This window comes from Xiphophorus couchianus, chromosome 18, assembly GCF_001444195.1.
Source record: "Xiphophorus couchianus chromosome 18, X_couchianus-1.0, whole genome shotgun sequence".
Classification (NCBI taxonomy): domain Eukaryota; kingdom Metazoa; phylum Chordata; class Actinopteri; order Cyprinodontiformes; family Poeciliidae; genus Xiphophorus; species Xiphophorus couchianus.
The window spans coordinates 28,535,925-28,558,139 of record NC_040245.1 but is presented as its reverse complement, the minus strand read 5'-3'; the positions used below and the strand labels follow the sequence as shown (position 1 = coordinate 28,558,139).

At 38.7% G+C, this 22,215-nt stretch overlaps 1 protein-coding gene across 5 annotated transcripts in view; it reads right to left on the bottom strand.

The window, feature by feature from the left end:
- robo1 (roundabout, axon guidance receptor, homolog 1 (Drosophila)) overlaps positions 1 to 22,215 on the bottom strand; it is a 321,573-nt gene that overhangs the window by 171,291 nt on the left and 128,067 nt on the right. Inside the window, exon 1 of one of the 5 annotated variants that reach the window (XM_028045384.1) lies at positions 17,504 to 18,273. The exons of the other annotated variants lie outside the window; for them this stretch is intronic. Within the exon in view, the coding sequence (XP_027901185.1) occupies positions 17,504 to 17,564 (61 nt within the window). The 5' untranslated portion in view covers positions 17,565 to 18,273. Of the gene's footprint in view, positions 1 to 17,503; positions 18,274 to 22,215 lie in introns of those variants that run through there. 5 annotated transcript variants of the gene reach the window in all.

The following is a 22,215-nucleotide window of genomic DNA, read 5'->3' as shown; positions in this document are numbered from 1 at the left end:
TCTCATTAATTTTTGTTTCCCTCTGTGATTTTGAAAGTTGGAGGTGTTTTATTATTTAGCATTTTAAAGCAAATTTCAGTCTATATGCTTGCATAAAAACTGCATAATAAACCCGACTGTAATTTCATTTAGAAACGCATATCAGTGAAGTTTATAACTTTGCAAGCAAATTTAATATTTTGTCCAATTACAACAACATACTTTAATTTATTTAGTTGGGATTTTAGGAAATTGCGATGAAAAGTGTGGCATACATTTCCCACTTATTCTGATATCTCGAATAATCTCTAAATAACGTCTAGTTTGGCAGATTATCTTCAGAAGTTACATAATAGCTAGACAGTGCCTATTTGTGTAACTTTATCTTAGTATAAAAACAACAGGGCAACGAAGCAATCTCAAAATATTTGAACCACTCAGAGAAGAGTTCAATCCCTCATCTGAAAATGGAAAGCGCTGAAAATATTTTATTGCATGGCCATCTAGATGAAGTGGCAGGCTGAGCAACATTAATCAGAGCAGTAGGCGAAAGGCCCGTGCTGTAACTCAGGCAGAGCAGCTCAGGTGGGAGAATCCATCAACAGGGTGACTGGTGGTTGTAAACTCCACAAATCTGCTGCTTAGTGAAAGAGACTAACAAGGAGAAAGCTGTCGAGAGAAAACCATCAGAAGTCCCATTTAAAAGTAACCAGCAATCTGCTAATAGTGGATAAGCAATTTGCTCACTTTGAAAATGTTTAGTGCACCTAGCTTCCCCTATAATGGAAGCTAGGTGTCAACGATAAAACTGAAACCACGAGTGAAATGTTTACTTCCTGAAGCAAAATCTTGCAGTTAGATGTGCAATTCCAAATTTACCCTGTTGACGCCAATCTTTGTCACATGGAGGCTATCAACTTGGTTAGTGCTTTAGAATTAGTTTTTACTAAACATCATATTAATTTAGTGCTTTAGTGTTCTGCAGAATTTTAAGCCTCTTTTGTACAATGTTAGAAATACATTAAACAATGAAATGAACAAATTATTCAATTAATTTCTTAAGTAAGAAAATAAACATTTTGTTGCCTAAAATACGATCACAGCATTCCTTTAGTGAACATTTAATCTTTAACAGTAAAGGATCAATCGGCAGCTAAAAAAATATGTCATCACAAACATTCAGCCCTTTCTGCTTGATACAACGTCAATACAGTGTAAGGTTGACCTGTTAATAAAACTGATTAATAATGGGACAGCAAAAAGTGCTATAAAAGGAGATGTTTCTTAAATAACTTGAACTGATTGAAGCTTCTTGGTAGAACGCAGACAAAGCTTTGTTTTATCTCAAATGCAATAAATAAATAGAGAGAGAGAGAGAGAGATAGTATTGCTAGTATTAGTCTAGATTTAAAGGCAATCAGTGTTTCAGCTGTTTTCCATTTAAAATGTATGCATTGCTTGCAAGATCAAATTTGAAGTATGTGACTGTAGCATTCAGTCAGCATTCACCCCTTAAAGCTTTTGTAAGGCAGTATACACCAATAATATGTTCTTTGCAGAAGAAGAAGAATTTCTGAGCAGAGCAGGAAGAGTTGTGGTTGGAGGAGCAGAGCAGAGGGAAAGCTGCAGAGCAGTGAGCAGGAAGAGGGACCAGCAGCACACTTGGCTGGCAGAGTCCAGCCACACAGAGTGCGACATTTGGGCTCGCTGCCAAGAAAAAAGAGCTCTGAAAGGGTGCCAAAGCAGATTGGGGCGGCGGGGCACGGCCAAAAAAAAAGAAAAAGAAAACACCTAATGCTTTCTAAATGTTATTTGATTGCTGGCACTATATTGGCCTACAGTTGGAGCAGCTGAGTCTGGTAGCAGAGCTGATGACCTTAAATGCTTGTATAGGCTGCTCTAAATGCTCTGCCAAACACATAATAAAGAAAACCCCAGACAGCTGGGTGTAGGAAGGGAGTTTTATGAACACAGTGCAGTCGGAGGTACACAAAGTCTGAGAGTTCCAACTTGGCACGTCGTCCTCTGGTGCCCTTTAGGTTACAAGGGGTGAGAATGGATCGCATAACGTTTCCATACCGACATTTGCAAGCTCTGGTAAGTGACTGTACGCAAAAGCACCTCACGTGTTGCGGCTGCAGAGGTATTATTAAAGTGAATCTGGGGTTATGGCATAACGACTCCAATGAGACGAGCATGGCCCGAGTCCAGACAAATGGAACAGAAATTGCCCCCAAAATATCCAAAAACCTGACTTGGAAAAGTAAAAAAAAAAAAAAAAAAAAAAAAAGGGATGCAAGGCTTGCCATGAGATGCACAGTAAATATTTGGTCAAAAATTAATGGAGGGGAAAAGTCTGCCAAGAAACCTTTTTCTAGACATCCGCAGGGAGGAAAGCCTGTGCCCAGTCTGGCATTAGGAAGATATTTCTTTTCTGCAGACAACTGCTTACTAGTCTGTCTGCTTTCCAGCAGCCACTTACCAAAACCCTGCCATCAAACACATACCAGCTGTCCAGGTAAGCAATGGTTCCAAAAAATAAAGAAAATAAAACGCTGCTCTCTCATGATGCAAACCAAACTGATTGCAATAGGGGTGAAGGAATCTGAATTCATTACTTTTTCATCAGCTTGTTGTCTGCACCCCACAGCAGAAACACCTCCAGGTGTCCTTTTTTTTTTCTTCTTTTTGGGGGAAATTTGAGTAAGAGACGGAGATGGAAACGGAGATTGGGATATCGAGATGATGGATGCGAGAGAGCAAATATTCCGATTTCCAACAGCTTTTCCCGAAATGTTTTATAAGTGGAAATAACCTCGACTTTTCTTTCCAGTGACACTGGATTCCACTGGTTGTATTTAACTTCTCCCCCACAAAAAGTAATAAACTGTGAAGTGGTCAAAGGATTCATCATGTTCACGCTGAACTCCTGGGTTGCAATAAATCATTCAGATTCAACCGGTACCTCTTAGAAAAAGGCAGCAAACACCACAGAGTAGAAACGTTACATGAAATACTCAGCAGAAAAAAACACAAACGCATTTCAATGTAAATATGTTCATATCCTTAGTTTTTCATTTTGTCACATTGCATTCACATATTAGAGAGAAAAAGTAGAGCAGGAGATTTTCTTCCATCATAGCTCAATCTTATTCCCATAAAGTCTCATCAGCTTTGGTATTGGTATTTTCAAATCTTCGCAAAGGCACATTTTGTGGCAACCTCAAACTAGATATACACAACGCAGAGCATCATTGTGAATTATACTAAAATAAAACTCTAATACTGACTTACCCCATAACCCTTAAATAATTGTTTTAGCATTACCACAGAGTCAGTAAATAGTGTTCAACTGTGTGTAATTTACACAGATTTTCCACTTTTAAATACTTCAAAGTCGAACATTCAACATTTATTCCCGTGGTTGCAGGATGTTTGTATTCACACACAGCTTCCCTCCTGCTTCAGTATACACAACTCTACCCCACGGTCCCCACACCCTCAGTGAATCCTATTTTGGTTTTACATAACGGTCACTGAGAGAGCGCCACAACTTTCTGCTTACAACCTTCAATGAAATGTGACCATGTTTTTAGCCATTTGACAGTCTGTGTAGGCATTTTGTGAAGAACCGTACAAATGTACATAATCTTTTGCTGAGTCTGATAAACGTTCCTCAAACATATTCATGTCGCCTGTGGATACAAAAACTGGATAGTAGAAGCGGAGCGGTTGAAACAATATATCAACGTTGCTGTTTGAGCTAATTTTTGCAAAATATGCGGCACAAACTTCTGACCAATCACTTGACAAACCACACAAAGGTCTGAACGAAATAGTTCCACCCTGGACCTGGTGGATGAGGATTTCATTACAATTTTCAATTTTCATCACGCAACTACATTGATGAGAGCCTATTTCCACGCTTCGGATGAATCACGGGCGAAGGCTGAAAACAAATGCAACTCACTCTTACTAAATTTCTAATTCATAGGTATTTTTAGAGCCGTTTATTCTCCTTTTACTTTCCAACAATGCAATATCTTTTGTGTTGGTTAGCCACATAAAACCCCTAAAAAATGCTAACACATCTTAAAAAATTAGAATTTTGCATAAAAGTGTAATATTTCTTGCCAGTCATCTCAGATAGTGAAACTTATATTACAGGGTTTCCCCCAGTGTTTTATCAGCCTGGCGGGCCACCAAGTTTTACTTGTCCCCCAACCCACAACCAGGCTAAGCGTAGTATGTTCACTTTAAATAGGGTTTTTATACATGACCATAGTTTCAAAGCTGTAAACTTGACTATTTGATGACCATGGCTTTCAAATTTCAAAACTGTGTGTCTCAGAATATTAGAATACTGTGAAAAAATGTCATTGAATGGAAAGCTATGATTTTGCATCCTAATCAGCTAATGAACTCAAAACACCTGCAAAGGTTTCCTGAGCCTTTGAACGGTCGCTGACTCTGGGTCAGCTGGCTACACAAACATCACTTTTTGGTTTAATGTGAAATTCTAATTTTATGAGACAGTATTTTGGGTCTTCACCTGAAAGCCATAATTATTAAAATTTCAAAACATAAAAGCTTGAAAAGTTTTACTCCATGTGTAATGATTCTCTATAAAAGACTAAATTTAACTTTTTCGCAATATTAGAATTTTTTTAAATGTAGTGGTAGTAACATTTAAAGTTACAGCAAGACAAGGTGTAGAAATGGTGCAGCTCAGTACTATTTGAGTGTACTACAGAAAGTCAAACACACATCTACACCCATCAAAGATAATTGTACTCGATATAGGACAAGGCAGAGCTCAAGACAACATAAACACAGGCTGTCAAGACTGAGTGCAGCAGGAAGAAGACAGGAAGTGGGGCAAAAATGATTAGCGAATGCTTTCAGACATCTTGTAAAGTGTGTGTTCTGAACTAACAATTGTGACATTACTTGAGAGTAGTGAGAGTGCAGAAAAACGGGGCGAGGTGTTAAACCAAAGTGAATTGCTAATGGTTTAAAGTATGAAGCTTATGATTAGGACTTGCTGATGGATGCTGCAAAACGCAAAAGTAATCTTGTCTGGAGAGCTTGGGGGAATTAGTATTTCAGGCGGCAGCTACAATGGTTACTCAATAAAAGCAGAGGAGGAGAGGCTGTTAGGGGAAGCTGAAAAGTTGACATTAAGGATAATTACCAGCCCTATAAATAGCAAATGAGTTTAAAAGTTTTTTTAAAGAAGGGGAAATTATTAATTGTGATCAAAAAAGAAAAAAGCTTACATTTTTTAATGATAAAAAACTTATCTGCAATACATAACATGACTAATATTGTGCATTTAAACGTTCGCTTCAGTCGAGACGGCAGATTTAGCATGTCAGCAATTTGTAAAGCATAATGTAAACCCGATAATAGGGCGCGATTAACGTTAATCTCCGAGCTCAAAGCAGCCACGTCTTTGCACACTACAAAAACAGAGAAAAAAATAATTTTAAAAATCAGCCAGGTTATGCGACGCCTCCCTTTGCCATGGTTACAGTTGAATGGCGGGACCGGCACAGAAAGCACTCGTATAATGGTGAAATTCAAGGTCACCTTCTCATTAATTATGTTTTTCAGCGCTTCCCCTGAAATAGAAGGACACCCCTCCCACTTTTATCACCATCTTTTGTGCGACAGAATTACCACCCTGCCCCCGACACACACACACACACACACACCAACCCCCAGAACTGATTGAGTTGTTGATGCAGGTCTGGATGAGAATTAAAAAATATATAATGCACAAACTCTGCAGCATATGTGAAAACACAAACATGCAGGGATTAGTATTTGATTTGACCACAGAGCTTTGTCACTTCGTTGGATTTAAACGACAACAGTACGGCTCAAAGTGGGAGAATCCAGAGACATGAATCAACTAATTAGCTGCCTCTTTTAATTGCTAATTTAATTTATTCCTCACAGCTTTTTAATGTCATTTAGCCCTGTCAGTTATGAGAAGAAAGGGGTTTAGCATCTCAAAAGTGTATCCAGTACTTTAAAACAATGGTGAAAAAGGGAGGGAGCAGGGAGAGGAGGGGATGAGGGGAAATGCATGAGTTCATGGAGGGAGAAAAAAAGAATGGCTACCCACTGGGAAACATAGTCGTGGCTGCAGAGTGACATGTAAATGATTTTCTTAAGCAGGACATGCAGCAACATGCAGCTAAAGCTAAAAGAGTGTTTTACATGGGAACTCAAACATGTATTAGAAATCATTCAGGCCATGTCGAAATGAGACCGCTGTCTGGAAACTGATGGTCTTCATGGAAATTGGTTGGAGAAAATTCCACATTTAAACTAGACCGCAAAGATGAAAGACACCTTGAATCTGCTGTAATTGCCACGCCAGGCCACTAGATGGCCCTGTGAGCTCAGCATGTCCTCGAAACGCAACTGTGCTTTTGACCTTTAGCTTCCACCATGGTAGCTTCAAGCTCATTTAGAAAACAGCAACCCGTCCCCAATGAACCAAGTACTCATGTAACACACATATTCCACATCGAAAGTTTTGTTAATCTGAACATGCACAGTGCAATGCTATCAGTCATTGTTTTTGAAAGGTTTCACTCTGATACCTGGTTTCAAAAAATACAGGTGTCAGACTGATCACTGGTGACATATAAACAGTTAGATTGCCACAAAAATGCTACGGTTTCACTAAGGAGCTCCGTGTAAAGGGGGCCTCAGATAGATGGTTCTACCATAGGCTCCTGTCCACACAGTTTGTTTCTAAAATGGAAAGGTTTTTGAACTATTTTTCCTGCATCTACACAGAAATGGTGTAGGGGACTTATTTTTGTGAATGCACATTTTTTGCAAGAATGCCGATGTATTAGGTCAACCTCTAACCTGGCCTATGACCTCAAACAGGTCATACAAATGAGTCAAAATATGATGCATTTAGCATTATGTATTTTCCAGGCACATTGTGGAATTTTATAAACCAACTATGTTACCTTCAGTTGTTACAAAAAATTTTGCATTTAGCAAGCATAACTTAAAAGATCTCTCACTTCACATCATGGCAAAAAATGACACCTTGAAATTGGCCTCTGTCTCTTTAAGAAGCTCCGACACTTTAGTACGTTATCACAATATTTTTTCATGCCGTCTACTGATGTCGTTTGTTCTTATGAGCTAAGCAAAAACGCAGTTCCACCAGGTGTTTGCAAATTGCTGCTTCCGCTAGTTTGGAGGAATCAAGTCAGAGCTCCACTGGAGACTGTAGTTTGAAGGAGGAGCTTTGGGTAAATGGACGGAGATTAGTATGAACAAGCGCTAAGGCACACCTAAATGGTTGCCATGGGAGAATCAAGGATTTCTCAAACATGCATGAAAGAATCAAAGTAACACTCCAGGTATGTTTTTGATGAGGGAATAATATTATAAGATAATATAAAATCAAATTTGCATAATACCCCCCTTTAATAGAACATATCCTATTTCATACAGTTTATTGTCTCATTATAAAGATGAAGCTCTAATTAGTGTTTAATTATAGAAATAAGTCAAGTTTTTCTTTTAATGTAAAATGAAAAACAGCTACCTTACTGTCAATGATTATGGGGATTTACTGCCAATAAATTCATTTCCTTATTGTCTTTGCATGCAGGATGGTTTAAATCATAGGAACTGAGAGTTCCTATTAACGGGTTGTTGTTTTTCCACTCTGTCTGCTCCACATTTAATGTAAAACAGTCACATGTGCATGCTTGTCGCTTCAGTCATCGCTCTGTGTTCAAATGCAAAATCCCTCTGGGTGGAATTTCCTTCCCACTGTGATTCGTTTTGGTTTGGAAAAGAAGTAAATCAAAGCCATCAAACAGTGAATACTTTAAAATGTAGTGGATTTGCTAACAAAACAATTTTTTTAGCACCTAAAACCTGAATAATCTTAATCTTAACTGCAACTCCAAAATAAGGAGATCTTAATTGAACTTAAAGTGCTGATGAACTTTACATAAATGTTTGTTGGTAGATTTTAATGTCACTACTCTCTCATTTGTCCCTCCTGTAAAATGTGTTGCTGCTACATTAGTTGGGTCTTCCACGCAAAAAAAGGTTGTGCTAAATTAAATTAAATGAAAGAAACTCAAATTAAAACAGTCCAGATGTAAGTCCAATTGAGGATTGTTTTGGAAAAACTTTGAAACAGATGCTCACAAAACCTTCTTTTCCCAATCTGACTGAGTTTGAACTATTTTACAAAGAATTTGCTAAAGGAATTACAAAGCTGGTAGATATGCTAAAAAAAAACACCTGCAGCATCAATGGGAACTAATGTTTGATTGAACAAGAAAGCTTTTTCACTTCATAAAATTTTAACTGGAGTCAGCTCAGAGTGGGAGGAGCTAAATGAAGTATTAGTAGTATAACGATTAATCTGACAGTAAATTGATTAATCATAAAATAATTGGCACATTCTGGAGATTTGAGTACTTAACCCTATTTTATATAATGCCAAAAACACATAAAATACTAATAAATAATTCAATACCTTTTTAAGAAAATAATCATTTTCTTGGCTAAGATGGAACAGACTTCTTTTAGTGAACACTTGATTACTTCCAGCAAAGAATCCATCTGCAGCTAATGCAGAAAAAAGCTCAGCCCTTTCTGCTCGACTTCACCTTACAGTGCAGTGCTTATCTATTGACTTTTTTTTTTTTTCAATTAACCAACTAATAATTAGATACCAAAGCATGCTTTATAGAAGGTTGCTTTTTTTTTTTTTCTTTTACAGAATTTGAACCAGGTGAAATGAAAACCGTCACTTGAGAAATTCTGGGTAGAAGATTTCGTTTTATCTTCAATAGAGAATGTGTATATTTTTGTTTTTTCTGCTAATTTCCTTAAGTTTCTGTATTACAGTTGACAATTAATTGATTAAATTAGTTGATGATTGTTTCAAAACTCAATTAATCATGATTAATTCCATTAATCGTTTCATTTCCATAAAATATTCAAACTAATTAGCAGTTTATCTTTCAATTGCTAATTTAATTTATACCCCCATCTTTTTAATTGGATTTTCCACTGTTAGTCATACACTCCATATTTTACTAGAAAAAAAAAAAGTAGTCTAGCATTTCAAAACAGTGTTGAGGCCTTAATGGACCAGTTAGAGAGGCAGGGAGGAGGCCTGAGCTCAGTCAGGCAGGGGGAATGAAAGGACAGAAACAGGGGAAGAGTGTTGTGAATGTCATCCCTCCGTCTCCCCCAGAGGAGAAAATGAAAGCGAGGGAGGCCTGATCCTTTTTGAAATGCACACCCACTGGTAGCAGGACTCCAGCCACCACACAGCCCAGCAGAACGGCCTTCTGGGAGCTTTTGAGTATGCAGAATTCAAATACATGGAGAATTGGCTGATTGACTCTCCAGCACCTTTTATTTACTCAGCATTTCTTTAAAAACAAACAACAAAAAAGACAAAAAACAACCTCACATCTCCCCAGATGTTCACCTTTATAAAGAAAAAGAAAAACCAACACCAGCACTCCTGCCTCATACTTTTTTCCACCTCTTCCCCCATATCACCCTAATCAGCACATTCAGCGCCACGAGGGACCGCCGAGAATATGCAATGTGAGCTCAGAAGCCAGATCAAAACATATTCCCAGAGCTGGTGTATCACGGCATGTTTGACTCCTCTGTCCTCTTCTCCGTTCTCCCTCCCTCCATACTCCCTCACACACCCCAGGGTAGCCTTTGTGCAGCTGCACTCCTCCCCTCACACACACACACACGCATTCTACTCCCCTCCTCCATCCCTTTTCCCTTCCAGAGCCCCGTTAAGGTAACACAATGCAGCTACCCCATTCCCCATCCCCACTGGCTTTAAGAAAGACTTCACACTGACCAGTCACAAAAAAGGCAAGTCTTAAAAAATTGGGCCAAAAGAAAAAAAAAAAAAAAGAGGGGAAGGGGGAGATGAGTAAGAGGATTCCTGCAAGCCATTTTTGTCCACAGACAAATCCCTCTGTCTGTCCTTTTATCTTGCTCATATCTATATCACTAGCTGTATTTCCATTGGCTGAATAATTGCACAATTTGACATTTTGACAATAAGCTTGCCCAATGGGAACAGGACAAAAACCTCGTTTTTTGATAAAAAGTTGAGGTATTTAAAAAAAAAAAGATCAAAATTGGTTTATTTTGCAAAACTGCGATGGAAACACTTTTTACGCATCACACGAGTAACATGATCAACACGCTGGATGTTGACACTGGCTCAAACCAATAATAAGACGATGACAGGAAGTGGTAGGAGGGTGACGGCGCAGCATCATCATGTGAACAATCTTATCAACATGTGATTTTCATTGCTTTTCTTCATTAATGGAAACACAGCAATGGCAAAATTGCCATCAGATCAAATGGCTTCAATATAAGAAGAAATACCTCCAACCGTTTTTTTTTTTTTCCAAAGCTGTAAGCTTGGATGCAAGAATCCAGAGCGTGCCAGCTTTCGCTGTGGGACAGAAAGCAGACGGCACCTTTCGTCCTGCAAGGGGACAACCATTCATCACTTCAACACCAACAGGACACGGGGAGAGTGTTTGTCCTCCACGTCAGCTGTCAGGGAGAGATGCATTAACCACGCTGGCCCACCAGGGCAGCAACCTTCTGGATCTGCCTCCCGGTCAGCAGGCTCAGGGTGAAAACCTTTCATAAAACCGTGTTTCAATATGCGTCTATCTGGTGGTACAGTGTCTTGCAGAAATATTTAATTTCTTTTGGGTTTTGTTTTACCATTTGTCAAGTTAACAGCAACGTTTCGATTTTACTTGATGCTTAAAATATTGCAAATCAATTAGGGACGCACGCATGTATCGGCACTACATGCGTGTCGGTACTGGCCGATATCAGTCCATTTTTTAAATATTGGTAAAAATGTCTATTTAGTAAGAAGCTCAGGCAGAGACTTGGCCATTCAGTGTAAATTGTATTTAATCTATCATATTACCCATTATGCAGTCAACAAACAACAAAGAATTATTTTTAGGGATGCAATATATATCACCGCCAACATCGGAATCAGTTGATAACTGAAATTTATGTCTATCTTGTTGCTGTTTGTTTCTTAAGGGATCAGGGAAGAGGGTGGTCATGTGGTTTTTGTTTGGTCATGTAACAGCGATACTAATGCAGCAAACGATTATGGGGAGTTTAAGCAGAGAAGTCGGAGGTGTGGTTGTATTTTTCAAGGCGTTGAAAGGGAAGTAATATACATATAATATCGGTATGTATCGTTATCGGTGATAGATACCGATATTATATGGTATGTACAGTATCTGTGGATATATTAAACATATATCCACAGTTTAATATATGACATCAATATTAGTGTCAGGTATCAACAGCGGCACAAATTTTCAAATCGGTGCATCTCTGAAATAAAGTTCTGCATTTGTATTTAGACATGGCTTTTCATCTAAACTGACTGGCTGACAAGGAGAGAATCAAACAGAGAAACAGACCTGGAGGAGAAAAATATGAGGAGATGAGAAACCTCATTGAGCTTTTTTATCTATAAGCTAAATGTTATGTGTGTCGGAATAAAAAAACTGCACATCATCCTGAACACAGCGGGCTCCAGGATAAAAGAATTATAATTAATCAAAGCTGGACAAGGAGTGACACTACAAACAAGTCTACTCAGCAAAAAATACGGTTCAAGGCTGCAAGAGACTTCAGGCAGGGCCAAGGGCTCCAGAAAGACAATATCCTGAAACATGTAGTCAAAGCTACAATGGGATCAATTTATTCAAAGCATATTTATGTCTTAGAATGGCCCAGTCAAATTCCAGACTTAATTCCAGCTGACTCAAAAGGGCAAAAATAGCAACACACTCCACAGTTTCCAGATTTGTGTTTGTTTAATCTGAAGGTAAGACGTGAAATACTGAAACCCGACGGCGTTAGTGGCAGCATCATGCTGTGGGAACACTTTTCTTTAACAAGGACCAGAAAGCTGAGCAGAGATGAAGGAAAGAAGGATGCAATTAAATACAAAAAAAATGAACAAATCCAAGCACTAAATTTAAACAGATATTCTAGTACTAGAGAGGCCTAGCCAAAGTCCAGTTCTAAATCCAAATGAAAATATATGGCCAGAGTTGTAAATTGCTGTTTCAAAACCTGTCTCCATCCCATCTGAGTTAGCTGTAATTGCTGGAAATTTGTGTTTTACAGATTATTAACTCAAGGTGGCTGTAATCTACTGAGCAGGACAAAAATGTCAACACTACACGTCATTTTCTTCCTCTCAAAAATTAGACTGTATGATATAAAATCCCAATAAAATACAATGAATGTTTATAAATAGGTTACAAACAATACCAAATTATAACATCCGACTCAACAAACATCCCATTACTCACACTGTAAACAGGATATCGGTGCCGAAACGTCAGGGAATCCTTAGTTTTACGAAATAATCATATTCCTTCTCTTATCCTGGAAAGCCTAAGAGCCGAGGCTACAGCCGGAGTGAATTACAAACTATTGACGTCAGCTGGATTTGCAAATTAATCCAATTAGGCGGCACTTTTAGGTCATTAGAGGAAGAGCAGTGAGAGGAAAGCAGATCATTAAGCATCGCCGGCTAATTTCTCTGCCCTCAAACAAACTGCCTTGAAATGTTTATCTTGTCAGTCGTTAAGAACTTAGCTGCAGTTCCCATGAAGGAGGGGGGGAAAAAAGAAGAAAAGAAACAGGGACGCTGATTACCCCTCCTGCATTCCTCCATGCGGTTTCACTAAGCCGAAGTCCGCCTAATCCCGGATCTCCGGGTGTAAAACCCTGTTTCGTTCGGATTAGGATCTGATTAATGTGCATTAGTGGAAGTTATGGAGATACAGCTGTCACATCACACAGGTGGGAGAAGGAAGGAGTTGGCCCGGCACAATCGAGAGTTGTCCTCATTACATTTCTGTTCCGGAAGACGGAATGCGTTGTGACTGCTTCGGATAAACCCCAAAGAAAAAAAAAACATCACTATAATTAGGAGCCAATAGCAGGGTTGAGTTCAGGAGTCTGGGAGAGGTGGAGACACGTCTCACCTGTGGGCTCTGGTCATTGATTGGCCGTGCGGAGCCAGCTGTGTCCTGTCATGTCACCATGATGTAAGAGGCTGAAGAGCCCTGCAATTTATCAGCACTTATGAGTCTATTTGTCATGACCTGCTGTGTCTTTGCCAAGGCTGATTACCGGTGCGCCACTCCCTCTGTCCCACGCACTGCAACAAAACCACAAAATCTTACAGAGCAATTCTGGTGGCGTTTCTAGTGCAAGCACCTTAGCACACTTGAAATAAGACAAACAAAATAACTTACAAAGAACTTTTCAACAAGCTTGTTTTTTATTGAGTCAATAATTCCTTAACATATATTAACCTGTGGAGAGACTTTGTGGAACAGTGTTGCTAAAGAACTGAAGCAGTGTATACATTACTGAATATATTCAATAAAATGTACAAAAAAATTTGAAAAATAAATTTGAAAAATCACTAATAGCTATATGGAAGATGGACATACAGAAACAGTAAAATAGTGTATATTCTTAGATGATTAAAACATACAGCATATATAATTTTTATATAAGACATTGATGTAATTTTATAAAAGTGTATATCGAAAAATAGGATGAAGGGGTGAGAGCTAAGACGAAGCGTGAACTTTTCACTCCATTTTGGACAAGTACTGTAGCTGAAATGACTGATTTGTATGTTGCAAAACTTTTTTGTGTGTGTGTGTGTGTGTGTGCGTATTTAAATGTATCTAAATTTTTAATTTTGTTTTTTCATTGATTTGCTCAAAAATAAAGAATAATGAAGATTAATAATATTGATGAAAAAGTGCTAGCTCTAATGGCACATTATGACTTTTTCCAATGTTACAAGTGAAATAATCTGCCAGTGAAAATAGAACAGTTTTTTAATCAATATTAAGTAATTATTGACTCAAAAGAAGCTCCTACATCTTGGTTAAAAGTTACCTTTCAGTCAGTTCTGTCTTGTTTCCAGTGTACTAAAATGTTTGCACTAGAAACTTACCAAAAGTACTTGGTAAAATTGTGTTTTTGCAGTGTATTTTCATCATCTTAAGCACAAACTCATCCTTACATGCTTTCTTGTGCTGCATTCAGTCATCGAAGCTTCACAGTAAACTGCCACGGGTACTTCCGATATTTGCCTTAAGGTTCTACCATCCAGGTTAATATTTATACATCATCTTGATAATTATCTCTTGAGAATGATCCAGGTCACCATGCTGACTGTAGCCACCTCCTGCCTGAACGGTATCAGTGTGGGGAGTGTGAGGTCTGATGAGCACTTAGCGCAGAGATAGCAGGGCAGACTTTAATAAAATTGAACAAAAAGGAGGAGGACAGGTCCAAGATAACAGGGTGAGAGCTGACAGATGAAGGTATCAATTTACAACAGTCAGACAGAGCAAAGCCAAGAGCAAGTCATTACAAGTGTGAGAGGGCAAAGGCCATCTTATTTTACTCTTTTTCACAAATTAAAATGGAAAGTTTGCATTACTGTAGCCAGGAAACAATGTTTGAAAACAACGACAAATGACTCAAACTGGCTGGAAATTCAAAACTTTAGTTGAAGTTAGTCGGCTGTTGATGTCAATATTCAATATGGCAATATTCAGATGCGCGTCTAACACGGAAGGGTTAAGATGGAGACAGAAAACTAACTGCTGATTGGACTCTTGTCCAATGGGAACTACATTATGAGAGTTCTTGTTAGAACCAATTGAGCTTTGGTTCCAACAGGAGGGTTAGAACAAAGGGTTTTGTTTACTTCCTCCCCTGCCACTGCTCAAACTACAACCAGACTACACTTCTAAAACAGAGCAGAAAATCGACCTCCTCGTGAACCACTTCACCTTCTGTTCGCCGATTGGCCTGGATAAAAGTCTACCAGAGGAATCCACTTCAATGGGAGAAATCCCAGACAGAGAACTGAAGAGAAATGAGAATTGTGTGAAACCGCTTAGAAGGCAACGACCAGGCCAGCCTTTCTGCAACCTGGAAACAATGCTGGAATACAACTAAAAATTATAAAGATTTACATAAAGTACTTTTATTATAACTAGTAGAAAGGATTAATTTGATTAACATTTGTCTTTACAATCACCCTGATTGTAACTGGCCTTCTGCTTACAGGCCAGTTTTTAACGGAGGGGAATCAGCTGGTAATGATAGATCGATTTTCTGCTTGGTCAGCTCCTATAAGGGATTTACTAGCAAAAATATAACAATTTCAGATTTTTTCGTAACAAACATTCTTCAGTGTGGAAGTTGTTCCAGCAAGAAGACGACTCAGCTGTCTCTGTTTAGCATGGGTGGGACATTTAAAGGAAAAGCCAGAAGAAGCACGTAAAGTTGAAGAAGATTGTAAAAAAGAAGTTGTATGTTTTATGAAGACATGTCAGCTATTGCCTTAAGATGCTACATTTCATCAGCTGGTGAGATCTGCTGTCCAGTTGATCTCTAAAGCAAGGCATTGAGATCTCACCCCATCCCCAGAAAAAGAGACAATCCTCAGATATCCCAACATTTAGCTGCAACTGGAAACCCAGACATATGAAAGACTTTTCTTACACAACAGGATGGGTTGAGGAACTGAAGGTGGAACAAATAGACCTCAATCCATAACCTTTGACCCCGTTTCCTGTTTAGATTTTACACCAGTTTTCCTCAACACGACTTCTCTGCCTTCGAACAAAAAGCAAACAAAAGCAATGGACCAAAGTGTGGAGGTGCACCCATCAATCGCCCAGAGACTGGAGTTAGAGCTTTCACAATTTCTTATTATAGAAGTCTTTTGGTATAAAAAAAGTAAAAAAGGGGGAATTGTTCAAAACCACGAATGGCAGGGCAGACTTTAATAAAATTGAACAAAATCAAAGCCAGATCGGTGCGTCTGAAAGGTGTGGATATAACATCTTGTTCTCCATTTTTAAGACGCTGAATAGCATTAAGTGGGTATTTAAGAGTGAATGACGCATTAAACAAACAACAAACTTTGGTGTAATGTGACAGAAAAACCTTTCAGGTTTCAACCTGAAAATAATTAAACTGACTTCTACTTGGGTAATTACAGGTTGGCCAAAGTATTGCAGCAGAAATGCAAAGCACCAGGACCCCAGTGGCTAATAGGCTGGCAAAAACAGTGATATTGAGAAATGAGATGTTTTGTTGGGTTTATTGATCAAGACCAAACATATTTCATTAATTTAGATACTTTTGCACCACATATTTGTTCAGATACCACCTTGCATTCCACGTTGTGTACTGGAATGGTTCATTTCTCAAGTCTAAAGCAACTGACCTGGAAAACCCCAAACTAACTCTGACTGGAGACTCTGAAAAGATAGCCATGGGACGGGTGAGTCAGAGAAATGTGTGAAAACAGCACAAGCAGCACAGGGAGAAAAAGACAGCCGGTAGCTCACTTCAGGAAGTTCAATGACAAACCTGAATCAAAGGAAATTATTTTATATAAAATGGGGAAACAGAAACTAAAATCTGCTGCAGCATTTTTTTAGTTAAAAAAAAAAAAAGACGCACTCAGCAATAATCGTCAACCAGGGGAAGAATCAAGACATACAGGGAAACACGGTTCCCAACGGGGCTTAGGCTGTCTTTATGACCGATGATAGCTGCTCTCTTCACTGATCCCACATGGCCTCAGCACTTTATGTGTGACTTTCTGTGTGCTCAGCTTTAAGCTGGACAATCCTTTTTGCCCACCATGTTGACCCTTTTACAGCCAAAAGACAAATCTGCTGGGTTTTTCCCAGAGAAATTATAACAGAAACTTGGTAAAAGTGAAAGAAAATGCAATCTTTCTATGAGCAAAGTCCCAGTTTGTTCTGGTTTATACATGTCTTGAGTAACTTTTGTTCTGGGACAAACTTTCAAAGCAAGGGGAAAAAAATTATGTTGCACCGATTGGACTTTTCCTGAAAGGTAGTGATGTTTTTCCCTTAAAAAAAAAAAAATCTAATTTTGACCAATTCAGTTTCTTTTCCCCCACAATGATCATACCACATGGAAATGGAAAATGTACACCCAGTTCTTTAAAGATTTGGAAGGAAATAAAACCAAATATATTTTAAAGTCTGTCACAAAACCTTTATCGTTTCAATAGATTTGCAACTTATCGATCACAGTTGATCATGCAAAAAAAATGGCCAATTCCAATCGCTCAATTGGTGCGTCTCTAATTCTAGCAGATTATTATATTTCTGCTCGTTTATAAAGGGAGAAAAATATAACAAAGAAGTCAATGCTGGTCATGGAAAACTCGGCCGATTCCAATCTCTTGATTGGTGCATCTCTAATACTAACAAATCATTACAGCCCCCCCATTTTTGAGGGAGAAAAATAAAACAAAGCAATACTTTGTTCCATCTTTGCAAAGTCAAAGAGATGACCAGACAAGAAATAGCTAACTTACCTGAGCTCACATGGAGAAAAGCTAAGAAAAATACAAATCCGATTGAAGTTGGAGACATCATTCAGCGCGTCTCCTGTAAGAAATGCTCCGATGTAATCCAAATGATTCAATAAACCAGGTTAGGCATCCACTCCTTCATGACAAGTAGTCTCTGAATCCAAAGGCTAAACGGGGGTTGCTTTAGTTTTTCTTTTATAAAAATCTACAAAACCTAGAAAACACAGAAGCACTTTCAGCGCATGTTCTGTTCACGAAGTTCAGCCCAAGTGAAAAAGAATTTAAAAAAAATAAAATAACTAGTTTCTTATCCTGTCTTTGAATTCATCCCGTCGCTGATCAGCCAGGCAATCTCAGTCAAGTCATTCACTTCTTCCGTGCAGAAACTGAAGAAAACAAGCTTGTAAATCCGCAGTGGAAGTTTATAAATCCAAACCGAAGTAGAACAATCTGTAGTCCACAGTCACATTATTTGAGAGCAGTTTTGGATCTGTCACTTTGGGCTCGGAAACTTTCCCGTCTTCCCTCCCTCTCGGTCTTTCTCTCTGTCTCTCATCCACCGGATCGGACCCCGGATCAGCGCAACTTTTCCATCACTTTCCCCCCGTTTCAGCTCCTCTGCCGCTCCGCTGCCCGACGGGCGGATCCTGCAGCGAACCTTTAGCTGAGAGAGGAGGGGATCCGGATTCCCACTCACAGCGTTTCATTCAGAGAAAGCGGAGTGCTCCCGTCAGTTGGTAATGCGTCTTTCTACCCCCTCAGTAGACCCGAGTCTGAGAGGAAAATTAACCTCTTCCCGCCTGGATCCGCTGAACGCAGCGCTGGAGCTCAGCGCATCAACTGGATTCCCCTTGAAGCAGGGAGTGCTAAATATATACAATAAATAAATATATAAAAAAGAGTACACTTTGTAGACCTCATAAGTTACCACTATATTGAAACTATTTTCTGGTTTGTGGTTTAAAGCTGTACTATGTAACTTTTTTTTTGAAGTGTTAGAACTGTTCTTATGTCGTGACAATGTAATATGAAACATAGTCTGCGAAAGATTTTAGCTCCTCCACCCGCCTTGTATAAATTGTCCAATATACTAATGGCGGAGAAACGATTTACCATTACAGAAAAAATCTGTTTATCTGTCCAATGGCCATGCTAACTAGCCTGAGCATTCACAACAGGCTCCGGTGGGGGTAACTAGCTGTAGGCTAGCTGGCTAGCTTTGAGTGCTGGAGGGCTGTTGTTAGAAATGGTTTCCCATTAAGAATGGAGAGCTGTGGAAGTATCCACATGTAGCAAGATATTACAAAGTTCTCGTTTTAAAACTAGGGAGATGTTTCTGTCATCTTTTAAAGGGGGAGGGGAAGTATTATATAAAATTGACTTTTTCTTAGCTTTATATCATGTTATGATGTTATTACCTCATCAAAGACATACCTGGGGTGTTTCTTTGATAGTTTCATGGCTGGTTGAGGAATCCTGGACTCTCCCATGGCAGTCATTCAGGGCACCACAATGGCTGATTTCACAAAGCTCTGCCTACATAAAGTACTATCTATTTCCACAAAGCTCCTGTTTGGAGCTTCATTCTCCAGCCGAGTTTCCCCCCAACAGAGTACTCCTTCTCCACTCCTTCTCCACTCCTTCTCCACTCAGCTCCACCATACTAGCTGCAGCAGCAATTAGCAAACACCTGGTGAAACTGCCAGTCATCATACAAACTTACCCTCCTAAGAACTGATGAAGTGCTGAAAGCAGGAAGAGAAGAAGCTTCTTAAAGAGTCAGAGGTCCAAATTCATGGCATCAAATTTTGAACTTAAGTTTCTTTTAAGTCATGTTTGCTATACACAGCATTTTCATAACTGAAGGTGACATACCATAGTTACTTGACTGTGCTATAAAATGGCATTATGTCGCACAGACATAGCTGGTCATTGTATTGAAGTGCCTGACGCTGTTTTAAAACAACTGGTGCCCAGCTGACTAGCTGATAGCCTCACTAGCATAACATTAGCTTGCTGTATGGCTAGCTCTGTTCTGTTCTGAACAGAATGTTTATAAAGGGCCAATGTTCAAACCCAACACTTCCATTAAAGAAACTACTTTGCTAGTGTTTCTTCTATATTTTTGGTTACGCATGAATTACCTGTGGTATTTTTAGTCAAGTCAATATCAAATCAAAAATCAAATCAAATTTTATTTGTATAGCACATTTCAGCAGCAAGGCATTTCAGAGTGCTTTACATCATATATATATCAATACAGGGCCATTCCAAGACGGTAAGACCATTTCAATACGGATTTGGTGGAATCTAGCAGAGGGACCAAGTTTAATTGGTTGAGCTTTTAAAGCAATCAGTGATAACTGGTTATTGTTTACAGAGACATATTTGTGAACAAACAAAAAGATTAAACTCATAGCATCAGATTGCAGCTATGGTTACACAGCAATCAAACTATTAAAATGATTCTTTGCATTTTTACAAGTAAACTCGCCAATTAAGTCTTACGTTTAAAAGTTAAAATTTTAAATCTTCTAATCTATCTACGTTGAAACGGTTAAATCAAATGCAACAGTATTCTCATTCTCAATAAGCAAATGTTGAAATCTTGTCTGAAATTGAAGGTTTTAGGGGCCCCAAGCAGCAGCATAGGTTGATTAAGCCTGGGGCCGGTTCTGAGCCTACACCATAAGAACCTCAAACCTGACTTCAGATGTCAGACAGAATGAAAACAGCTCAACTCACATTCAATTTGTGTTTTGTGTACTTCTTTAGGTAGTCAAGGTACTGATGACAGCTGGCGATGGGCTCCAGGATCTTGTTTATTTTCAGAGCACTGAAAGTCACAGACATTTGACTTTTGGTTTAAAACTTCTTCAAACATCTTTAACTTACTCATGTATTTTAGCATAATCCAATTAAAAGAGCTCACTAATGCAGCTCATTATTACCCTCCAGGCTTCAGTTCCAAGTTTTAATCAGTTGGTTAATAAAATAATTTAGTGTGATCATTTCTATTTAAATCTGTTAATTATTTTTATAAGTGTTATTTGGGACACCCGTAAAAAAATGTGCCTCTGATATTAGTTCCATCTTAGATGACGTGAAGCGGATTTCCATGAAATAAAGAAACAAAGCTTATGAGAATAGTTTTAATGTTTTAAACCGAATTGTTGGCAAAGCAAAGCAGGTATGACTAAAAGTGAACAAACAGAAAATCTTCCAAACGGGGCTCAGCTGAAAGCTGCGCTCCCTGCTCTACTAAGCATTTGTTTTCAAACAGCGCCCTCCAGTGGTTGCTGGCCAAACTAATTCAGGAGCGAATCCACTTTTAGCTGCAAAACGCTTTTATTTATTAATTTATTCATGTGTTTATTTATTCAAACCCAAATTGAACTGAATACAAAACCAGTGGAACTAATATTAAGCAGAAGCAAGCGAGCAGCCGAGCCGTGTGCTCAACCAGAGCAGCAGAATCAGCACCACACTCTGAGTGACTCAGTAACTGGGAGTTCTCTGAGGCTTCCACTTCTGACAGTTTCAGTGCTTGTTGCATTATTCAAAAAAGAAAGAAAGAAAAGAAGAAACTATGGGGTTCGTATAAAATTGCCGTTTTTTTCTAATTCTGTTTTGATTTTGGGAAGGGATATTTGTCTAAATCCCTGCAGAGTGCAGACCACACCGGGTTCGGTCTCTGGACAAAGGAACAGATACAAAGGTAACAAACCACTCAGGAAAAAGCAATTCCCATTAAACCTTTTTTTTTTTTGCTTTGTCTTTGTTACAGTTGCAAACACTGTGTTTTATTAGGATTTTATGCCAGACCAACAGACAATGGAGGCACAATGAGAAAAAAGAAAAAGAAAAACCTTGACTGACTGGTGAAAATCTCCAAGCTGCTTTGCAGACTCACTTTTGTTGTCTGTTCCTTTTGCAAAATACATAAAGCTCAATCACAATTTCAAGTTTTGCCAGACATTTTAATTTAGATCTGAACTTTGACTAGGCCATTCCTACACTAACTAGGAAACACTAAACTGTTACATTCTAGCTCTGGTTGAATGTTTTGAGCCGTTGTCTTGTTAGAAAGGGACTCTCTGCTCCAGTTTCAAGTGTTTTGCAGCTTCTAACAGGCGTTCTTAAAAAAATCTCTTGTATTTACTTCCCACAATCTGCCTATCAACTGTGACCTGCTAAAGAAAAGCACCCCGTAGCATAATGCTGCACCAGCATGGTATCTCCAGTCTAATGTAGAGTTTAATTTGAGGGAGTCTGGTTAAAATGAGCTGAATATCCATGCATACAGACATCTGTATGCATGGATACAGATGCATACAGATGCATCTGTATGCATCTGTATCCAGATGTGTAGGTTAAAAGTTTTTTAACCTACACATCTTTTTCACATTCATGCTCTACTTTGTGTTGCTCTGTCACATTTAGCAGATCTCCATTACTGATTTCCAAGTCCAGCACAAAGGCATAAAGCACGTTCAACATTTTTATGTACTCAGCCAATATGTTCACAAAGAGCAAATCTCCAATAAGGCTGCAGAAGCCAAGAGCGTCTTCTACATGAGTGAAAAAGAACATTTATTTCTGCAAAATAAACCTCATTAAGGCTTAAACTTTGACTATTTAAATGTGAATTTTAAATCGCAAACTCAGATGGAGTTAATAATACATCAAGATAATGCATAATGTACTCCCCACCA